We start from the raw sequence: 24,107 nt of genomic DNA, 5'->3' as shown, positions 1-24,107 counted from the left end.
GCTCCTTGGTTTCAGATAAAGTCTTAATTATAATTGATTGTTAACCTGTGTTTTTGTTTTGTTTCACGAAGAAATGTCATGTTGTCTTTACTAGCACCTCATCTATCTTTTAACATAAGACTTACATATTACCCACAGGAAAGCAGGGGCGAAGTGTTTGGTGCATTGTAAGATGGGAGTTAGTCGTTCAGCCTCCACTGTGATCGCATATGCCATGAAGGAGTATGGCTGGGACCTAAAGCAGGCATTTAAGTATGTTAAAGAGCGACGAGCCGTCACCAAACCCAACCCATCATTCATGAGACAGCTGGAAGAGTATCAGGGAATCCTGATAGCCAGGTAAATGTGTCATTTGAATGTGTGTAGTGTAGTGAATATCAGGAAATGTCTGTGTGCCTTCAAATATTTAAACGTACAAGTATGCCACTCATTCTAATGACCACAGACACGTTCACTTCCATTTTAATGACCTGTTTCTTTTCACAGTTGATTTATAGGGCTCTAATTGTATTCATTGAGAAGTTACATTGGCGGTTTGACCACATTCCACTTAGCATCTTTGATAATGTGCTTGCATTTCAGAGGTTGTAGGATTGTGCATATGGGCTCTGGTGTGGGTGGGTATGCATGTGCAACAATGCACTTGCACTTCCTGTAAAATCACTGAATGGGATTATTAATTTTTTTTAGGTCTGACAAAACCACTCAAGCTGTGAAAAGAGCAGTATTATACATGTTTGAAACATTTTTAATTAACATTAGTCTTATACCATTTCCATTCTCTTTCTGACCCATTATAAGCAGTTCAAACTTTTATTTGTAAAAGTTTATAATAAGAATAAATGTTTCTTGAGCAATAAATCAGCATATTAGATTGATTTCTGAAGAATCATGTGATGAGTAATGGCTGCTTTAAATTCAGCTTTGCCTTCACAGGAATAAATTGTATTTTAAAATAGAAAATAGTTGTTTTAAATGGAAACAATATTTTATATTATTACTGTTTTGATCAAATTAATGCAGCATTGTAAAGCATTTGAAAAATCTTACCAACCCAAAACTTTTGAACAGTAGTTTATGTTCATTGAAGCATGCTCTTTTATTTTGGTAAAGCAAGAAAATCATGATATGGACAATTAAAGATTAACAAAACTACCAGTGAGGTTTCAGTAGTTATTTACACGACAGTTGACATTTCTCTGTCATTTAACAGACTTACGCCACAAGCTGGCATGTTTATACTGCAAATAATGTGTTGTTACAGTCAATATTCAGAATCAGAATCAGAATGAGCTTTATTACCAGGTATGTTTACACAAACGAGGAATTCGTTTTCATGACAGAAGCTCCGCAGTGCAACAGAATGACAGCGACAGAACAAAAAAACACATAATAAAAGAATAAAAAATACAAATAAGTAGTATTCACTCAGCTGATAATGGCAGAGGGTGTAAAATAAGACATACTGTATGTGCTATGAGTGACTCTGCGCTCACCTGCAGAACAATGTTATAATTCATTAGTAGTTTGCATCAAAAACAGCATTTTTTTTTCACCAAAATATTAATACTTGTTATATAGATACACTGTGGAATTTCTGTGCTCACAATAATAACGAATAATTTACAATTTGTGCAGCCTGAAACATAAACAAAATTTTAAGAATTGCATTTTCTACTTAAAGCAGATGATCCCAATTAAAACTGGCCCAAACACAGCATAACATGCTGCATAAATCTTGAAAAAAATTCTCATAGTGATGTCACCTTGGCTAAAAACATGGAATCTTTTGAGCTCATGTTTATACACTGTGTGCAAGCATGCAAATTGACAAAGCCCATTTTACACTGCACGTCGGACCCGGCAAATTCCCGGAACATTGACAGGAAGATCAACGTTCGCGACTAAAAAAATATGTGCAAACTGTGATGAAGCATAGATCAGTTTGTTCCTCACTTTCTGCGCTGACGCCAAGATCGTTCGCCAGCTTCAGTAAAAGTATAACGTGCCTAACGTTATCGACTCGTACATTACATGTCTGACACGTGTTGTTACGGGATCTTTACGGGTTGTGTGTGAAAGCACGCACATATCCCAGGTAATCACTGGCAGTGTGAAAGTGCAAAATCTAGCGACCCGGGAACAATTGCCGGAACAATTTACCCGTGTATTTGCCGGAATGGCAGTGTGAAAGGGGCTCAAGTGAGACAGGTTAGGTCTTAAGTGCACCATAAAAAAATAGAATACAACCGGAAAATATTTTACTGTAACGCGCTTAGAATTATCATCTGTAATTCTACTTTAAAGCTGCAGTCCGTAAGTTTTTCCTCTTTGTCGCTATCTATGTTTGAAAACCTGGAATTGCAGTTTGATGTGAAATTATATTCCATGCATGGGTTGTGATCCAGTGCGGATGAAACTGTTTTGATGTGAATGTGTTGCAAAGTCACCGCACCGGTGTGGATATTCACTGTACTTAGTATTCGCAGATTCTAGCCTATGTCTTGGAATATATGACCCAAATAAGAATTTTCACCATATATTGTCATCTGAACAAGTAAGTAACAAGTCTGCCATTCATTGTTCTGACCAACTGAGGAAAAAAGCATTACAATAAATCACGCTACCAATGATGATTTAATCTATCTTAACAAGCGATTCGCTCATATCACATCATTATTAATGTTAACAACATCAGCATTGACTGACTATGAGTATACATCATTCCAATTTCATATTAAGAAATTATTTTAACACAAAAACCAAACTATGCTCACATCGAACTGGTTGTCTTTAAAATACACATCTTGTGTAAACCCAGGCTTTTTGTAATAAGAAGCACATTTAAAACTGGAATAAAATTTAATTCACATGTTTCATATAAACGGTCTTAATTACATCAAAATTATTTTTTGATATTTAATTAATCCAGCTGCTGTAGTCTAGTATGCGATAGCCTAGTAGCCGGGACGACAACTTTGTTTACCGGCTGTTTACAGGCAAGTAATGATGCAGTACAATGATGCAAGTAATGATGCCATACTCAAATTTGTCCGTGAAAACCTACCCGAACCACTCAAATTAGAAAACATTATTATAAATTAACGGTTTTGAATCGGGCTAAAGTAAAGCAATAGTTTCAAACAATGGCTGGTCATGTACTTGATCAAATATTGATTTTGGATAATTTTTTACCCAAAAAAGTTATGGACTGCAGCTTTAATTACTTTCAATAACTAAAATCTAATTTTCTTGATATAAAATAATTTATCAGCCACCAAAATTATACCGACTCCTGGATGGTTTGTTTACCCAAGCTTTCCCTTTTTCCATACTAGCAAACAGAGACACAATAAGTTGTGGCGTTCCCACTCGGATAGTGATCTGTCAGAGCACCATGGGCCGCTATGTAAGGCCACTGCTGCACAGTCTCTCAGACATTCCAATTCCCGATACCCATGTTTACAATGGCCAGGGCAACCCAGACGACATTCTCCATGAACCCGCAGAGACCCATGAACCCACAGAGACCCCTTCCCCCCCAGACCCAGGGCTGCCATTGTGGTCCCAGAGGCCAGATCCGATATTACCTCCGTGACTACTGCAGAAACTTTCCCATTGGGAAAACACGGAGTCCACACGGAGACAGACTGTGTAGGACTAAGTTGCAGCAGTGATAAAGACCACCACCCCAGTGCAACATTACACAGAGCTGGGCTCTCTACCACCCCTCCCTTGACTCTTAAGCACAGGCAGCATTGACTTCTTCAGTGCAAGAGAGAAGTTCGAGCGCCCTCTCGTGGCTGTAGACGGTCATGTTTTCTCTTGGTTCTTGGTTCTAAATAAATGCGACTTATAGTCCAGTGAGATTTATATATGTTTTTTACCTCGTCATGACGTATTTTTGGACTGATGCGACTTATACTTAGGTTCAACTTATAGTCCAGGGCTTAAAGTTCTCCAGCACCGTGCCGGATTTCCGGCATGCAGCGTTTAATCCTGGGAAATGTTATTATTATGTATTATTATTATTATTTTCCCAAACATTATATTTCTAGATATTCTCATTCTACATAAAATAAAAATAAAATCTTAAAATATCACTTTTGAGTCACGGTGTGCAAGCATGCAAATTGACAAAGCCCCTTTTACACTGCACGTCGGACCCGACAAATTCCCGGAACATTGACGGGTCGCCTTCTGTGTGAAAGCAAACATGTCCCGGGATTGATTCCGGCATTGAACCCGGGTCGGGGACCTAGTAACATTGCCAGGTTCAACCCGGAACGAGCACTGTGTGAACAAAAGCCAGATCTAATGCTGTGTTGAAGTGATGATGCGCGTTATCGCGTGACTCTTTTACAGGCTGTTGTGAAGGAAGATCAACGTTCGCGACTAAAAAAATATGTGCAAACTGTAATGAAGCAGAGATCAGTTTGTTCCTCACTTTCTGCGCTGACGCCAAGATCGTTCGCCAGCTTCAGTAAAAGTATAACGTGCCTAACGTTTTCGACTCGTACATTACATGTCATGACACGTGTTGTTACGGGATCTTTACGGGTTGTGTGTGAAAGCACGCACATATCCCAGGTAATCACTGGCAGTGTGAAAGTGCAAAATCTAGCGACCCGGGAACAATTGCCGGAACAATTTACCCGTGTATTTGCCTGAATGGCAGTGTGAAAGGGGCTCAAGTGAGACAGGTTAGGTCTTAAGTGCACCATAAAAAAATAGAATACAACCGGAAAATATTTTACTGTAATGTGCTTAGAATTATCATCTGTAATTCTACTTTAAAGCTGCAGTCCGTAAGTTTTTCCTCTTTGTCGCTATCTATGTTTGAAAACCTGGAATTGCAGTTTGATGTGAAATTATATTCCATGCATGGGTTGTGATCCAGTGCGGATGAAACTGTTTTGAGGTGAATGTGTTGCAAAGTCACCGCACCGGTGTGGATATTCACTGTACTTAGTATTCACAGATTCTAGCCTATGTCTTGGAATATATGACCCAAATAAGAATTTTCACCATATATTGTCATCTGAACAAGTAAGTAACAAGTCTGCCATTCATTGTTCTGACCAACTGAGGAAAAAAGCATTACAATAAATCGCGCTACCAATGATGATTTAATCTATCTCAACAAGCGATTCGCTCATATCACATCAAACCCTGCAAATTATTATTATTGTTATACTTTATTCTCAAATTATTAATGTTAACAACATCAGCATTGACTGACTATGAGTATACATCATTCCAATTTCATATTAAGAAATTATTTTAACACAAAAACCAAACTATGCTCACATCGAACTGGTTGTCTTCAAAATACACATCTTGTGTAAACCCAGGCTTTTTGTAATAAGAAGCACATACTCAAATTTGTCCGTGAAAACCTACCCGAACCACTCAAATTAGAAAACATTATTATAAATTAACGGTTTTGAATCGGGCTAAAGTAAAGCAATAGTTTCAAACACTGGCTGGTCATGTACTTGATCAAATATTGATTTTGGATCATTTTTAACCCAAAAAAGTTATGGACTGCAGCTTTAATTACTTTCAATAACTAAAATCAAATTTTCTTGATATAAAATAATTTATCAGCCACCAAAATTATACCGACTCCTGGATGGTTTGTTTACCCAAGCTATCCCTTTTTCCATACTAGCAAACAGAGACACAATAAGTTGTGGCGTTCCCACTCGGATAGTGATCTGTCAGAGCACTATGGGCCGCTATGTAAGGCCACTGCTGCACAGTCTCTCAGACATTCCAAGTCCCGCAACCAGACCTTCGGCCTGATGTCACCCTCAATACAGGAGCTACTGCAGACTCTCACACCCACCTCAGCCAGTGATAATGAAGCTAAGGGGCAGACAGAGCCTGATACAACACCCTGGCCAGATACCCACGTTTACAATGGCCAGGGCAACCCAGACGACATTCTCCATGAACCCACAGAGACCCATGGACCCACAGAGACCCCCCCCCCCAGACCCAGGGCTGCCACTGTGGTCCCAGAGGCCAGATCCGATATTACCTCCGTGACTACTGCAGAAACTTTCCCATTGGGAAAACACGGAGTCCACAAGGAGACAGACTGTGTAGGACTAAGTTACAGCAGTGATATAGACCACCACCCCAGTGCAACATTACACAGAGCTGGGCTCTCTACCACCCCTCCCTTGACTCTTAAGCACAGACCGCATTGACTTCTTCAGTGCAAGAGAGAAGTTCGACGGCATTTTTCAAGAGGGTCAGATCCGTGGAACTTCTGAGCAGGCGGTGCAGCAGACTCCTTGAAACAAAAGCCCAAGTATAGAAACCAAACGGCTACTTCTTGATAACCCTATCAAAGAGGAGGAACAGAAAAAGGCAAGGTGGTATTAAAAAATTGTGGGAATGTGCAGTCTTGGTGTAGTTTTGGAAACTTCCCTAATAGTCATTTATAATTTCATCATTTATTTATTCACATTCATGTCATTCCAAATCTGTATGACTTTTCTTCTGTGGAACACGAATGAAAGATAATTGAATAATGAAGACATTTACTGTATTTTCCGGACTATAAGTCACATTTTTTGTACATAGTTTGGCTGGTCCTGCGACTTATAGTCAGGTGCAACATATTTATCAAAATTAATTTGACATGAACCGAGAGAAATTAACCAAGAGAAAACACTACCGTCTACAGCCGCGAGAGGGTGCTCTATGCTGCTCCGAAAAGTGCTTCTGTAGTCTACACTGAGCAGCATAGAGCGCCCTCTCGTGGCTGTAGACGGTCATGTTTTCTCTTGGTTCTTGGTTCTAAATAAATGCGACTTATAGTCCAGTGCGACTTACAGTATTGTTCAAAATAATAGCAGTACAATGTGACTAACCAGAATAATCAAGGTTTTTAGTATATTTTTTATTGCTACGTGGCAAACAAGTTACCAGTAGGTTCAGTAGATTGTCAGAAAACAAACAAGACCCAGCATTCATGATATGCACGCTCTTAAGGCTGTGCAATTGGGCAATTAGTTGAAAGGGGTGTGTTCAAAAAAAATAGCAGTGTCTACCTTTGACTGTACAAACTCAAAACTATTTTGTACAAACATTTTTTTTTTCTGGGATTTAGCAATCCTGTGAATCACTAAACTAATATTTAGTTGTATGACCACAGTTTTTTAAAACTGCTTGACATCTGTGTGGCATGGAGTCAATCAACTTGTGGCACCTCTCAGCTGTTATTCCACTCCATGATTCTTTAACAACATTCCACAATTCATTCACATTTCTTGGTTTTGCTTCAGAAACAGCATTTTTGATATCACCCCACAAGTTCTCAATTGGATTAAGGTCTGGAGATTGGGCTGGCCACTCCATAACATTAATTTTGTTGGTTTGGAACCAAGACTTTGCCCGTTTACTAGTGTGTTTTGGGTCATTGTCTTGTTGAAACAACCATTTCAAGGGCATGTCCTCTTCAGCATAGGGCAACATGACCTCTTCAAGTATTTTAACATATGCAAACTGATCCATGATCCCTGGTATGCGATAAATAGGCCCAACACCATAGTAGGAGAAACATGCCCATATCATGATGCTTGCACCTCCATGCTTCACTGTCTTCACTGTGTACTGTGGCTTGAATTCAGAGTTTGGGGGTCATCTCACAAACTGCCTGTGGCCCTTGGACCCAAAAAGAACAATTTTACTCTCATCAGTCCACAAAATGTTCCTCCATTTCTCTTTAGGCCAGTTGATGTGTTCTTTGGCAAATTGTAACCTCTTCTGCACATGCCTTTTTTTTAACAGAGGGACTTTGCGGGGGATTCTTGAAAATAGATTAGCTTCACACAGACGTCTTCTAACTGTCACAGTACTTACAGGTAACTCCAGACTGTCTTTGATCATCCTGGAGGTGATCATTGGCTGAGCCTTTGCCATTCTGGTTATTCTTCTATCCATTTTGATGGTTGTCTTCCGTTTTCTTCCACGTCTCTCTGGTTTTGCTCTCCATTTTAAGGCATTGGAGATCATTTTAGCTGAACAGCCTATCATTTTTTGCACCTCTTTATAGGTTTTCCCCTCTCTAATCAACTTTTTAATCAAAGTACGCTGTTCTTCTGAACAATGTCTTGAACGACCCATTTTCCTCAGCTTTCAAATGCATGTTCAAAAATTGATGACCTCAGTGATTGAATGCCACACTGCTATTTTTTTGAACACACCCCTTTCAACTAATTCAACTAATTGCCCAATTGCACAGCCTTAAGAGCGTGCATATCATGAATGCTGGGTCTCATTTGTTTTCTGAGAATCTACTGAACCTACTGGTAACTTGTTTGCCACGTAGCAATAAAAAAATATACGAAAAACCTTGATTATTCTGGTTAGTCACATTGTACTGCTATTATTTTGAACAATACTGTATATATGTTTTTTTTACCTCGTCATGACGTATTTTTGGACTGATGCGACTTATACTTAGGTTCAACTTATAGTGCAGGGCTTAAAGTTCTCCGGCACCGTGCCGGATTTCCGGCATGCAGCGTTTAATCCTGGGAAATGTTATTATTATGTATTATTATTATTATTATTTTCCCAAACATTATATTTCTAGATATTCTCATTCTACATAAAATAAAAATAAAATAAAATCTTAAAATATCACTTTTGAGTCCATGCGGTCGCCTACCAGTGGTATGGAGGTGCAGCTTTCACTCTCAACAAAACTAACATTAGTAGCCTTATAAACACGAGACGAGCATAATAGTATGCAATTGCAGTCGCAGCCCTATGAATGGAGAAGCGCGACAAAAAGCTGTGAAGCGAAATGGTCTAATATATCCATCTAGCGCGTATTTACATAGAAAATCTTATTATAAAGCAGCGGAGCTTTGTAAACAGCTCAGAGTAATCATGTCATCTCCATAAGAATGATATGATTGCCAAAACATATTTACAGGGATTTCTGAAATGTCCTGTTCACACATGATCTATTAATGGTAACTTTACCAGTAATTTACCAGTAAAGACTGTATGTGTAAAAGGGGCTAAACTCTTCCTCTGTATACGCTGTGAATTTTAATTGCTTAATGTAATCTGGAAAAACTGTGCATTATCTCCCTAGATTTGTAACGTAAATCATTTATAAACCTTTGCCAATACAGCAGATACATCAACCTATGTCTAAATATGCCATTGTATTGTACATCACGATTTCAAAATAAATGTTTCTACACATGGCCAAATATTAAAATTGAATGGATTTAAACATTGTTTAATCAAGCTGTAAAGTGAAACGTCACCAGGCCGTTGGCGCCCTCTGCAGGTATTTGTTTTAATACATAATGTACTTAAAGATTAACTAAACCCTAAACCAACTTTTTTTAGTTAATAATCTGTAAGAATGGGGCTTTATTATTGCTGTTCATTGATTCGAGTAACTTTTTTGACATTTGAGTATAAAGTGTTTTAATTCTACAATATATGGTGTAAAAACGTCTGAGTGCTGCCCTCTTCAGGTTGAATGGTTGCTACTGCAGTTGATTTTTCCTATTGGATGTTGTGGTGGCAAGTGACGTAAGCGGTGGCAGGTGACGTAAGCAGTTTCCAGCAAACCACGCCCCTTGGTACGAGCTACCACACCCTTAGCATTATAAAACCATCTTGTTTCGTCAAAATCACTGTAGTGAGTCAGGAGTTGGAATTGCGAGTATTGAAAACGACCAGAATAGACTATGATAGCATCTATTTAGCATAGCATTTATATAGTTATTTAGATTATTTTGTGTAGCCTATATAGTCAATTAGCATAGTTGTTAGTGTAACGTTAGTATTGTTTGAAGCATAGTTAGTAGCATAGTATTGTTAGGATAGCTTCAAGTTGGCATAGATTTATCTGTATTTAGTACAGTGGTCAGGGTGGTACGTATGTGTTGTGTTGCGACAGCACTGCTGGACTGCATAGTTTTCCAGCAGACTTTAAAATTAGGCGCCAGTGGTTGCATGAACTTGGCCTGAAAGACCGCGAGTTCCCGCCTAGAGCTGGAGTGTTTAAAATGCATTTTTTTGCAGAAGAGATTGCTTCTCCAACGCAATGGAGGTGGAAATGGGCTTCTCCACACAGCTCGCGCTGAAAAGCGTCGCGGTGCGGAAGTTAAGAGCGCAGTTTGAGCGGCTCGGATTGATATGGCTCAAGCCACAGACACCTCAACATATCCTCCACTTCAGGTGAAGGTGGGGGAGAAAAGTCCTCTACTTCAAATGAACGCTCTTGCAAACCCACTTGCGTCACTACAGTCACTCTCCATTTTAACGACTCTGACAGCAGCTGTCAATTAATCCGTCACTACAGGTCTCAGGTTCACGCCCCACACGCTCAGCCCCGCCCTCGGTTCATCCCCTCTATCTCTGCTGTGCTCTGCCCACTATTTAGCACTTTTCAAATCTTGCTAGTGGGTGGAGTCAGGGTCTGACCAGGGGTTTAGTTACCCTTTAAGTTATATTCATGTTATATATAGGCATATTATATCATGTTTTTTAACAGTGTTGTTCAATACAATCTTGTAATTTCTTGGTTTTGATGTTTTATTTGAGCCAATTATTATTGCCTCATTGTTAGTTTATATATAAATAGTCATACTAAAGCCCGGTTTTCACTTAGGTCTGTTTGTTACAAAAAAAAAAATAGGATTACTCAGTTGTCAAAATAATCAGTAGATTAACTGATTACCAAAAGAATCATTAGTTACAGCCATAGATTAGTTAAAATTTTTCTAAATACAACTGCATTGTTTTACTTTTTGTAATAAAAAGACAAACATTTTATTGAAAACTTCTTAAAAACAGTATTAAAATATTGATACATTCTAGTGAACCAAGTATTTGTACTTTGTCTCATCTCATTAGCTAAGTGTATTGTCACACCCCTAGTGTCAGTAAGCGATGATATAGCTCATAATTTTCTAAGTGTATGATACAGCTTTCATTCTGCAGATCAATCATATATCCATGAAAAAGAAAATCAGCAATAAAGAAAGCAATAACTTTGCCATAGTATCCTTTCAAATGTTAAAATGGTCACAGTCATTGTATGCTTTACATGTGCTGCCCATGCCCCGTCCCCGGAAAAAAGTTCAGGCTCAGGATTTTTTTTTTTTGCTTTAACCCCTGTGCATGTTTGGAACAACTTGAGGGTAAGTAAATAATGACAGAATTTTTGGTGAAATGTAAGTTTAACCTTACAATGCTGTAATTGTGTTTAATTAATTTCTTAAAGGCATAGTTCACCCAAAAATATATTATCACACTGGCACCCACTGTTGATGACAAATTTTGCATGGGATCCTTCAACTGTAATGGTGCTGATCAGTCTGCTGCAGTTGCAATCAGTTTTCATGCACAATTAGAGTAAAAGGTGAAATGTGTAATTTTTTGATGGAAAAAAAGATTTTTCCTGTTTCGGTTTAATCTTCCCGTTTAAACTAAAAGTACACCAATCATATATTATCTTAATATATATTTTTTTAACAATAGCTATTTTTTCATGCAAGTTACAAATTTAATCTATTTGAAAAAAGCAATCGAAACGCCCAATCTCAAAAACAAGTAAAAGAACATTTCCATCAGATGTGCTCAAGAGAACAAAGTTGCGACTTCATGGAAAATTGGTTCAAAATATCAATGCCAATGGAAGTTGGAATCACTGCAAAGGCTACTGTGGCTGTTTACTAAATATAATTTATGTAATAAATAAAAAATGTAAAATAAATAAATTTAAAATGTAATAATTTCTTACAGGTTAGAACACTCTGAAGAACTTCCAGCTTGCTAGCTCTAGACAGCATAATATCTTATGCTCATTTCTGGGAGGCTAGTTATTTGACATGCATTGGCTCCTCTATTTCAAAATGACCAGATAAACGTGTTTTCTTTTCTTTTCTGAAAGACATATTAAGTCACACAACTCATTGATGCAAAGTCACATGGCTTTCTTTTGATGCACAGAAATGTATTCCATCACCCAGAATACCATAGCAGCTACATAGTGAATCATTGTCAACTTTCAAATACCCTAGTATCAAAGCTGAACTTTACCTTTAAATCAGAAAATAATGAAGGTACATATTCAATATAAATAACCACACCATGTCCCTGTTTTTCTGCTACAGGAGAGCTGCAGTGTCTCAGTCCATAATATAGTTTCAGAAATGGATTCCATACAGCACAGTGTAACCCCTCCCCCTCCTCCTACCAGCCAACTTGTTTCCAGTAGCATCAGTGAGGAAGAGGAGTTTACACAAGCCACATCAGTGGAAGCTGAAAAGGAGGAGGTGGAGCATGGGAAGGACCAGCAAAGTGACTGGCCAAAGGATACTGTGCGTCGAACCACCAGGGAGCTTGAGCAGAAGATCAAGCAGGTCTCATCAGTGGCACTGGTGTCCTCGGGACACTTCCCCGTCAACACCAGCAGCAGAGAGAAAACGGAGGAGACCTCATCTCACACACACCTCACACCTGATTCAAGCACTGTGTCTACACACCATCACCAGCCTCAGAACAATATGGGCAAAGTAGAGAAAGACAAGAGTCTTTCAGCTGATGAGGACAGAATGGGAAGAAAGTGCGAGAGACAACTCAGGGAAGGAGAGTGCATGAACACTGGCCTCACACACTTAAGACAAAACCATTCCATTTCATCTAGCTCGTCTCTGGCCAGGGTTCTACAGCTAGAGGGAATCACCAAGCAGGAGAGTTACACAGACTCTAATTGTCCAACGGGATGCTGTCCTAAAGACATGAGGGAAACCTGGGAGACCCTGAAAGAGCTCGGGGCATTTCTCTTGCAGGTAAGTGGCTGCTCAGACAGGCGGCTCAGCCAACCGTGGTCCATGAGGGAGCAAAGAAAGGGCCAGGCTGCGCGAGAGAGGACCAAAGAGGTGGAGGCTCAGATCCGGCAGGCTGGTCTGACTCCACCCTCAATAATGAAGTGCTCTGCTTCATTAGCCAAACTTGGGTCTTTGGAGCTCTCGCCTGTTGACCTGAGTGAGCTTGACTTAAGTCCTGCCATACTCTCTGCGTGCCCACTTTTTTAGTGATGATACCTCAAAAAAGAAGGTATTGCACCATTGGACTCCTGCTGTCCCTTGCTCTTCTGCCTCTCCTATTTCTTCCACTCAATCTCATATGCTTGGACAAGCAAGAAGAATAATGATGAGACTGAAGACACAAAATATATTCACTATGATGTCATGCCCATGCCACTGCCACTTTCCCCACCCTCCAGTCAGTTTTGGAGGCAGGATCATGCACAGGAGGATGCAGGTTACGCCCCATTACCTGCTTCTGCCTTGATACCTGTGGAAACATGCCAACGATATGGGAGAACACATCCGCTGCAGAGCCTGAAGAAATGGACTAAACCCTTACCACACTATGTGACTTTTTTTTTCTGTGTGTGAGTGTATGCTTGTTTGTGCCTGCCATGTTTAGTTTGTGATTAAAGAGGTAGCACACCCAAAAATGACAATTATGTCATTTACTCACCCTCATGGATATCCAGACCTATATGACTTTTTCTTCTGTTTATTCTCAGTGGGGTCTAAAATAACAGATTATGGACCCCATTGACTTTCATTGTTTGGACAATAATGTTATACAAAATGTTTTGTTTTTCCACAGATAAAACAAAGTTGTACAGATTTCAGTTGACATGAGGGTGGGAAATAATGACAGAATTATTTTTGGGTGAAACTATTTGTTTAAATTGCCACGCATACCTCAGTGGGCCTTATCCAACTGGAAATCAAACAATGTGGATATTTTAAAGCACAATGTGATTTGAATGTTTTTGGTGGGGTTGATGGCCCATGGAATAGAAATCATGTAATCCTGACCTATCATTTGAGTAGGAAAAAAATAGCTTGAGGAACAATGAAATGTTATAACTGATATACTTTTTGCACAGTGTCTACCAGGTCATTCTTTGCTTAGTATGGTAATACATTACCATTTCATTTTTTACATTGCTGAAATGTATTCTCGAAGTGTATGTGTGTGTGAGAGAGAGAGAGAGAAAGAGAAAGAAAGAAAAAAAGATAAAGAAAGTGAGCATGTGTTTTTTAAGGGTTGCAGGAGAGCCATAGATGAGTATGTATAAATGCATTCAGAATTGAATGACATGTAATTGTGTGTCTAAAATTATTACAGATATGAGATTGCGTGTGTGCATGTTGGTGATTGTGTGTGTGCATGTTGTTGGGAATGGGTTCTGTGGTACTTCTAGAATGTAGAGTTTATGGGCCTCAGTGTGTGTATGTATATTTTGTGAATGTGTATAATATGTATACTTTAATATGAGTGTATGTATTCTCTGTCTGTTTTCAACTTTGGTCCAGTTTCTTCCTTCAGCATTTTCTGTTTTGTTAAAGACAACAAAAAAGAGGAGACATGGTGGATTTTAATGTACACTTTTTATTATTGTCTTTTTTTTTTTTTTACTGTGGTTTGTATTCTGGAAGCATGTTTGCAAAAGTATATATTTAGAGTTGCTTGTGAGGGTGTTGTGCTGTGCAAAAAAGAAAGAAAACTGAAATGTCTTTCTGTTTGTCGCAAGACTGGAAAAATATTTAATCTTTTTATATTGCTTAAACTGTGACAATTAAAGTAAATTTACAAAAATACTTTTGTTGGTGTATTTTTGACCAGGTTCCCACAACTATAAAACAGTTTTTTGTTTTGTGGGAAATGTTATTATTATTATTATTCATTATTATTATTATTATTCCCAAACATTATATTTCTAGATATTCTCATCTCTAAAACCTCTAAAAAATCTCTAAAAGTATGTGATTATATATTGTTAGTCCACTCTCTATTGGTCCAGTCTGTAGGAGATGGAGATGGTAGGTTCTTATTGTTAAGGACACAGATCATGTTTAACTGATGCTTGCTACACTTTAAAAGCTGAACATCTCTGCACACCTGATCAGTCCTAATAGACCAAATATAGTGAGGATTGTGTAGTGATAGATAATAATTTAACTTAAACCTGACATAATGGTTTTTGCAATGTACATTATTTCATGAAAGCTACAACAAGCTGTTGAGAGGGTATCGACAAATGGCAGGGGACTACAGCAAAAGTATTGCCTGACTGAATCTGTAGGATTGATTGTATATACAATTTATGTATGCTTAAATCAAGGGTGTTAAATGCCAGGGTTTATGCTGCATGCTCACAACCACCTGATCTCAGTGTGTGCTCTCACTGCATTCTATAACCCTGTCACCGGACAGCGAAATATCCCAACACGACAGCACTGACTATAAAATATGGCAAGCAAATTTTACATTTAACATTATGATTGAACATTAATTTGAATTTCTAGTTAGTAATCCTATAGTTATAAGCAGGGCTGTCGCTAGTGGGGTGAAAGGTGGTGATGAATATAGGGGCCCACGGCTATTTTTTGGCATGGAGACAGAAATGACATACCCAAAATAAAAAGGTTTCTGCTCATGATTCTTTCTGACTAGATACATACCTGTAATCAACATTTTTTCACAAAGCTGACACGTCAAAGTTTACTGTTCATGAATCAGAATCACTCAAGACTGTTATGATAATAGAGATACATATAAGCTCAAACATAAAAATAAAAATATTAAAAACATTTTTTAATGTATTAAAAAAAATTTTAATGTAAGATATGAGTTTAGCGATACAATGTAGCTAAAGCCCCTAGTCTTTCAAAACTTGAGGTTTTTTTTTTTTTTTTTTTGTCATTACGTACCCTTTTGTGAATGCCTGCCCATGCCCAATCTAAATTTTAGTAAAATTTCTGAATAATAATTTAGCCGTCAATAAGATGACCCACATGATGACCTTTTTTACCTGACGACGTCCGGGAAGATTCGTCACGCCGCGCGTGCATTTTTTAATTGCCAAAGGATATTTTCAACACCGCGGAAGCGAAGTGATTTTGATATTTATTTACTTATTATTATTTTACAAGAACGACGTGATGTGAGAACATGCAGATATGTTGTTTATATCGTGGGTAGCCTGTAGTGTAGAGTAACGTTAGTGTGCTGTTTGAGGTAGAATCAAGGTAGCCCATTCAGAGATTTCTGAGCAAGGTGGATTTTAAATGCAGCTTCCAAATTCAATGCTAAATTCAAATCTGTGTTCGCTGGCTGGCGCTGAGCCAGATACAGACACGTTCGTATAACGCTTCATGATAACCAATCAGAAACGATTCTGTTGTGCTTATAAATGCAATGGTCAATCGGAGACGTGCAGAAGAGTCATCATGAAACGCGGTGTTTTTGTTCACTTTCTCTCTGACTGAATTATTTAGCGAATTCTTTCTTCAGAGAGAGAGAGAGAGAAATCCTGTGCATAATGTAATGTAAAGTGCTTCAGTGATTGTAATGGTAGTTTTTGAGAGTGCCTGAACTCTGTCTAGACTGAATGAAAATGTTCTTTGATAATGTAAATTCTCTGTAAATTCTCTGTAAAATGAAAGTGTTAAAATAAGTAACTTACAATATTGTTATTAAAATTTACATTAAATGCAAATTCAGTCATATTGAAAATATTATATGGCACTTAAGTAAAAAGTCGGGGTATTATGTGTACTTAATAGATTACACTACTTTTCCATATATTGATCAAATAACAATCTATAAAGGTGCAAAACGCGTTTACTTTCACGTTTGAGAATCGAGATATTTCCTGATATATTAAGCATGTTTAGAATTGTTTTGAATTAAAGGAAAAATAAATAAAACATAGTCCTATATCAGTTATACAGTGCTTTCGTAGCATGACTTATACCCCCCCCCCCCCCCACCCATTTTTACATTTTTCTTTAATAAAGGAAACATAAGCTCCTCTTTCAAGAAAAAGAATTTCACGAAAAGTTAAAATGATAAAACAATACACTGTTAAAAAAAAAAAATTAATCGCAGATAATTGCAGTACATTTTGCAAAATAAATAAATATATAGTCTTTCTTCTTTAAAATGTAAGTTTCCTTGTAATTATTTTTTTAATTTACTTACAAGGCTCAGCACAGTGAAGTTGCTACTGGAAAAGCTCTAGAAGTATTTGCTTGCAGATATCATTTGGTTTGTTTTATATCTATTGCGATGTCATTCAGACATTTTAAATATGAGTATAAATGCTGAAAGTACTATTTAATCTATTTAAAATGGATGTGGGATGCATTTCCCCAGAGTTAAGATAGACGATGTGGGGATTATAATATGTGGATGCTATAACTGCTATTACTTAACATTACATTCCAAACATGAATGGCATGCACTGCTGTTAGAAGAGGTTAAGTGCAGCTGTCATCTGTGCTGGCATTGCTGCTGTGCTCACTTGATACCAAAGGAATGATACAACTTATCTTCAAGCCAATATATAGGTATACCCAGACTGTGTAACCTGATCTATCTATCTAAACCAGATATATGAAGAAATATATATGGTTTGAAGTTGTAAATGAAACAAAGATGATTGGAAAATACACCAAATGCTTTTTTTTTGGCTAATTGATCATTTTTGTTTAATTACCATATTATGTTACTACAGAAAAATGTAAACAAAATTAATATACAATGTATACAACTAGTATCATTAAAAAAAGTTAATTAGGAACATTGTATTCAATCAGCCATCCTCAGGCTTGATTAAGTGTGAGTAGTGTGTGGCATCATCAAATGGCACCCCACTGCCCGCAACATACTCCTTACTGCAGGTTAAGAACAATACTCCTTTTTAATAGACGCCAACTTATTACATTAAACAGATACACAAGTGTATTACAATAAGAATAATTAATTTCATGGGAAATAAATTAGAAGCATTGGAAAGCCTTTGTCCCACAATGTAGATGGTTTCCATTCAGTGTGATTTTGTTTCAGGCGGTGATAATCTGATCATCATCTGGAATGTGGGCACTGGAGAACCCTTGATGACAATGGATGACCATCTTGATCTCATTTATAACATCAGTTGGAACTACAATGGTAGTCTGTTTTGTACCACTTGCAAGGATCTTCGCCTTCGAGTATGCAATCCCCGGAAAAACGAGGTGGTTGTGGTAAACTTGGACATAATACACATTGTTTTCTTCTGTAGGAAAGACTGTCCCCACATGAGGGTATCCGGCCAATGAGAGCCATTTTTACCAGAGAGGGCAACATTTTCACCACAGGTTTCACCCGGATGAGTCAGAGAGAGCTTGGCCTGTGGGATCCGGTAATGAAGGATAGTTCATTTACGTACCTTCATACTATTCCATACCTAGTTTGCTTTGGCTAATCTTCGACACAAATTTAAAGGGGGGGTGAAATGCTATTTCATGCATACTGAGTTTTTTACACTGTTAAAGAGTTGGATTCCCATGCTAAACATGGACAAAGTTTCAAAAATTAAGTTGTACATTTGAAGGAGTATTTTTGTTCCAAAAATACCTCTTCCGGTTTGTCACAAGTTTCGGAAAGTTTTTTTCGAGTATGGCTCTGTGTGACGTTAGATGGAGCGGAATTTCCTTATATGGGTTCTAAGGAACTTCTGCCGGAAGAGCGCGCGCTCCGGTATAGCAGCGCACTGAGAGGCTGAGCACAGCCTGATCAGAGCGAGAGCGTTGCGAAAAGTCACAAAAGGAGTGTGTTTTTGGTTGCCAGGGCAAGACAACCCAGCACAGATTTCCAAAAGAGAAACAGCATTAAGGGACCAGTTGATGGAGTTTATTTTTACAGAGCATCAACGGAGTTGTGCAAGTGTTTTTGTTTGTTCCCTGCATTTCGGATTGCACATCGTTTATTTCTTAAGGATAATGCAGTCCCAACGAAAAAGGGTCACGATCGTGTGTTGGAACCGCATGCGGTGAGTAAAACTGCTTCAAATATCTCAGTGTTGTTATATCAACATGCGATGTTGTCATCAAACTGCACTTTCCACATGTAACGTACAGCTTAAAAAATAAAAAAAAGGCGACATAAAGTGGAACTTTTCATTTCCCAAAACCGCTAAGCAAATATATAAGGTTTCAGTACATACCACATAGAGAAGCCTTTGCTGATGCTGCTCTTGTTAAATTTCAGCCTCTGGATCTGTGTCACAGCTTCCAAACGCTCTCAAAGCAAAAGCCTACTGGCGCTCGTGATTCTTTAGCTCCGCCCACACGTCACGCCTCTAGGCGCTCGTGTTTTTCCGGGAAAAATCGGTACAGACTATTTTTCTCTTATAAATATAATAAAACTAAAGACTTTTTGGAGTTATGAAGGATGCAGTACTACTCTATAGGTACTCAAGATTAACAGGATATTGAGTGAAAACGAGCATTTCACCCCCCTTTAAATATATTTTGTGAAACCTGAGAAATTTCTGTCACTCCATTGAGGGAACAGGTGCCTGAAACTTTGAAGATCCATTATAAAATAAAAAAACATTATAAAAAATAATTGAACTGAGTGGTGTAATCCAAGTCTTATGAAGAGATATGATAACTTTACAGGATTTTATTCACATATAATCACACATACATAGAGCACATAAAATAAGGTAAACATGGAAGCCTGTATGTGTCTCACATGCTAAAACAAACCTCACTGATTATCCTGTGTAACACATACATGTTTGAGCTTGTTGTTTGCCATATGTGATCATATCTCTTCAAAAGGTTTACTTTTATAATGCCTTTGTGGCATTTTTGGATATTCCAATATTTGATTACCTGGACTATCAGTGGACAGAATGTAATCTCTCAGGTTACTCTGAAATACCTTTATTTGAGTCTCAATTAATTAAAGTTTTATGTGTTTGGAACAATATGAGGGTGATTAAATGGTGACAAAATGTTCATATATCGATTCAAGGCTAATTAATTATTCATTTTATTGATTTTATTCCATTCATTTTTCTATAATTTGATCAGTTTTATTTCACTGCAGGGGTTTTCTTTCATATCACTGATAGTGTTCATTCCTGTCATCATTTAGACTAATTTTGAAGAGCCCATAGCACTGTTGGAGTTGGACACAAGTAATGGAGTTTTATTGGCTTTTTATGATCCAGACACTAGCATTGTGTTTCTCAGCGGCAAGGTATGACTCCATGTTTCATCTCCATTTGCTATCATACTCAGGCTGGTGCTGTAAAGTTGTTTCCATGTCTCCACAGGGTGACAGCAGTATTCGGTATTTTGAGATCACAGAGGAGCGTCCCTATGTGCATTACATCAGCAAATTCAGTAGCAAGGAACCACAGAGAGGAATGGGCTTCATGCCCAAGAGAGGAGTGGACGTCAGCAAGTGTGAGATTGCCAGGTCAGATTTGCATGGTTATGCTGGTTAATTTGGATATGTGTTAGTTACTTAAATGTGGTATACAGAAATACCATTGGGTCAGTGAGATTTATTTGTACTTTTATTTAGCAGGGACACATTAAATAGATGAAAAGTGACAGATATTTGTAATGTTACAAAAGATTTGTGTTTCAAATAAATATACAGTATACTGTTACTGAGCTTTCTATTCATCAAAAAATCCTGACGAAAAAAAAAAAGTATCCACAAAAATATTAAGCAGCACAAATATTTTCAGTATGGATAATGAGAGATATTTTTAAGCACCAAATCAGCATATTAGAATGATTTCAAAATGATCATGTGACACTGAAGACTGGAGTAATGAAAAATCTGTTTTGCCAGCACAGGAATAAATACATTTAAGTGTAAATTTTATGCATTTAGCAGACGCTTTTATCTTAGTTCAGGCTATCAGTTTTTACCTATCGTGCTTCCGGGGAATCGAACCCCAAACCTTGCGCTTGGTAACACAATGCTCTACCACTCTCTACTACTTGAGCTAAAGGAACACTTAAAATTACATTTTAAATTATATTAAAACAGAAAACAGTTATTTTAAATTGTAATACTATTTCACAATTTTGATGTTTTTAATGTTTTTAGTTTTTGTATCAAATAAATGCAGCCTTGGAGAGATGGCTTTGAAAAAAAAAGAAAAATGGGGTGGTGTTGGCGCAGTGAATAAGACACATGCCTTTGGTGTGAGAGACCCGGGTTCGAATCCACTGTGAGATACCAATGTGTCCCTGAGCAAGACACTCAACCCCTAGTTGCTCCAGAGGTGTGCAATCCTCTGACATTTTGTGTATTGTATTCTAAACATTCACACTGAGCATTTCTGAAACTTTTATTATTCCTTATAGATTATATTAACACAAATCCAACAAAACTGAATATATGATGAAGTATGTAAAATAATTTTTTTTTTTTTTAGAAAGTATGTAAAAATTATTTTTTTCTCTTTCTTTTGTACCCAGACACAGCAGGCCCAGAGCCAGCTCTGGAACCTGAAGAATGGATGGACGGACAAGATGCAGACCCCACATTAGTGTCCATGAGGGATGGCTATGTTCCTCCAAAGAGTAGAGAGCTAAAGGTGGCCAAGAAGAATGTTCTAGACACCAGGCCTTCAACACGTAAAAGCATGTCTGTCATAGATGGAAGTAGTTTGCCCGTAAGTAGAATATGTTGGTTATCCTTGGTCTCTTTCAAAGCTTTTGTTCCTTTATCACCTCCTTTTCTGAAATTTCTCAAGAAGCAAATATGGCTAGGAATTTTATTCAGATTCGGTTACTTTTAAAAACAATAATAATAATTTAAAAAAAAAAACACATTGGAACATTATAAAAACATACCCTAACAATGTTTTCTGTGTTTTTTTTTTTAATCTATAATGCTACGGCATATGTATGTTTAAGCTGTAGCTTGATGTCTGATACTATGAAAAAAGCACCACCAAATTATATAATTAATACAGTGTATAAGCTTAAATCACAAATTAATGACTGATCTGGTTCTTTTAATGAAACTGTCGAAATAACTCACACTATCACTAAATACTACTGAATCAGTAAGTTGGCGACACCTGACAGTTGTACCTAATATTTTTTGAAATGTGGTACTTTGAAGAATTGAATTGTGGAAACCACAGTGTAAGTGAATAAATGGAAGTGTAATCTGAATCTGAATCATTAATTTCCTTTTGATTCCCATCCCTAGAAGCTCAACATATCTTTTTATTTCCTAATTAAACCTGTCCTTGACTTGCTCTTTTCCCTCTATTTTTTTGCTTTTATTCATCCTTATTCTACTGTCACTATTCTTCTCTCTTCTGTTTCCTCTTTCCAACTGCCATCTTCTCCTTTGCTTTCTCTCAGTCTCTTTCAAACTCTAGCCTCAGTTGTTGGAGAAGCTTGTTGAGGAGGTCCAAAATCTGAAGGCCACAGTTCTCTCTCAGGAGAAACGAATCTGTTTCTGTGATTTAGAGAATAAGCTCTCGAAGTACACTAATGGCAGTCTGAATAAAGCTAACTCATCCAATGCACACCCCAATTCACTGCTAACCCCTTAAAACTAAAGTACGAGCACAGATAAGGCAACAACCGTAACTCCGGTTCAACTGGCTGTACCACCAAGTGATTTCTTGACTTCACAGGCTTTTTTTACATGTGAATAAATCACCTATACGGTAGTTAGATTTTGGAGAATTAGGAGAGTTAATTTGGCAAAGGCACTTTGTAGAGAAATTGTTAATATTGTGTAGTAGTACACAATATACAGTAAGCTATATTCGTTAAATGCTTAAGGAATCATATCAGGAAGAATTTATGTCAGCATGCAAAAGGTAGGCAAAACCACCTTAATTTTAGGATTTACAAATCCTTTAATGTACTCACTGCTTTTTCAACATAAATGCTGACAAATAATGACGGAAGAAATGTAGCCGTAGTGGTTAATAGTCACAGTGTCTTTGGTAGTCTCTGTGTGAACATACTTTATTATAAAGACCAGGACTTTGGACCAGATGGTAGCATATGTAGCTCTTATTTGGTCAGCTCTGGAAAAGCAACATCTACGTTATGACTATGACATGTCAGGACAGTAGTGAGCTCAGTAATTCCGCCAAAACACTACACAATTTTCAGGTCATCGATTGCTGTTCTTTTCACATTATACTATTTTTTTTTTTAGGTTCATGAAGTTTCTGTGGTTTGCACATAATGACAGATCAGTGACTGTGGATCACACATCACACGATTTACTAGTAAGAATCCAATTCAGGGAATGAGAGATCATGTATGAATGGAATTCTGGCTTGGGACTGCAAATCCTGCAAATCAAAATGGTGATCCACAAGAAGCTTGTAATCTACCAAAAAATAAAAATAAATAAGTTAAGGTTAAGATGATTTCTACTCAATATTTCCCTTGCACTAGATTTTTTTCTGCGAGTGGTTCTGCAATCTGCAAGTGGTCGCCAATGTAATTTCGAGTCAAAACACAATTTGTGTTCATACAGATTCACACAGTAAGTACAGATTTTAATTCAATTGCTTCTCTCCACTATATGACCTATATTACTATATAATAGTCACTCACATGAACGAGCACCAATTTCCCTCAGATTTAAGGCTGATATTAAGAGTTCTGTACATCACATCCTGCCATTTTATCTTAAAGGATCAGTTCACCCAAATTATTCTTCATATACTCACCCTCATATTGTTCCAAACTATTGTTTAATGTTTTAGTAGATATGGAAGTTGTTGCTGAATGTCCAAGCTGCTCTTTTCCATACAATGAATGTGAGTAATTACTCGGGCTGTGGAGCTAAAAAAAAAAAAAAAAACACCTACCATAAAAGTGGCCCGTGACTCGTGCACTATATTCTAAATGTTCTGAAGACTTAGGATCACTGAGGAACAAGCACAAGATGCATTATGCCATCAGCACAACTGAAAATAACTAAATATAACTGCTTTTGGTGTGTTCTTCATACAAAACTATATATAGACCATATAGCTTCAGAAGATTTTTTATTATTGTGTACAGGTGCTGGTCATATAATTAGAATATCATCAAAAAGTTGATTCATTTCACTAATTCCACTCAAAAAGTGAAACTTGTATATTAGATTCATTCATAACACACAGACTGATATGTTTATTTCTTTTAATTTTCATGTTTATAACTAACAACTAAGTAAAATCCCAAATTCAGTATCTC

The 24,107-nt window shown here is 37.5% G+C and overlaps 1 protein-coding gene and 1 pseudogene across 1 annotated transcript; both read left to right on the top strand.

Annotated features, from left to right (window-relative positions):
- Positions 1-14,688, top strand: part of LOC127941387 (uncharacterized) — a 122,841-nt pseudogene extending 108,153 nt beyond the window's left edge.
- Positions 14,689-17,312: 2,624 nt separating this feature from the next.
- LOC127941626 (coronin-6-like) lies at positions 17,313-22,745 on the top strand. Its single transcript, XM_052536924.1, has 8 exons — positions 17,313-17,331; positions 17,712-17,765; positions 17,932-18,110; positions 18,149-18,268; positions 20,014-20,118; positions 20,195-20,340; positions 21,352-21,556; positions 22,277-22,745. Exons 1-8 carry the CDS (start codon positions 17,313-17,315, stop codon positions 22,451-22,453), a joined length of 1,005 nt encoding a protein of 334 aa, XP_052392884.1. The 3' UTR covers positions 22,454-22,745.
- The last annotated feature ends 1,362 nt before the right edge of the window (positions 22,746-24,107 follow it).

Source organism: Carassius gibelio, chromosome A21, assembly GCF_023724105.1.
Source record: "Carassius gibelio isolate Cgi1373 ecotype wild population from Czech Republic chromosome A21, carGib1.2-hapl.c, whole genome shotgun sequence".
NCBI lineage: Eukaryota > Metazoa > Chordata > Actinopteri > Cypriniformes > Cyprinidae > Carassius > Carassius gibelio.
This window is presented reverse-complemented; position numbering and strand designations above follow the sequence as displayed.

Bases quoted from the DNA above. Each gene is read 5' to 3' on its own strand.
- LOC127941626 (XM_052536924.1), top strand. The intron at 18,111-18,148 runs GTAAACTTGGAC...TTTCTTCTGTAG, and splicing joins GGAAAAACGAGGTGGTTGTG to GAAAGACTGTCCCCACATGA. The intron at 20,341-21,351 runs GTCAGATTTGCA...TCTCTTTCTTTT, and splicing joins AGCAAGTGTGAGATTGCCAG to GTACCCAGACACAGCAGGCC.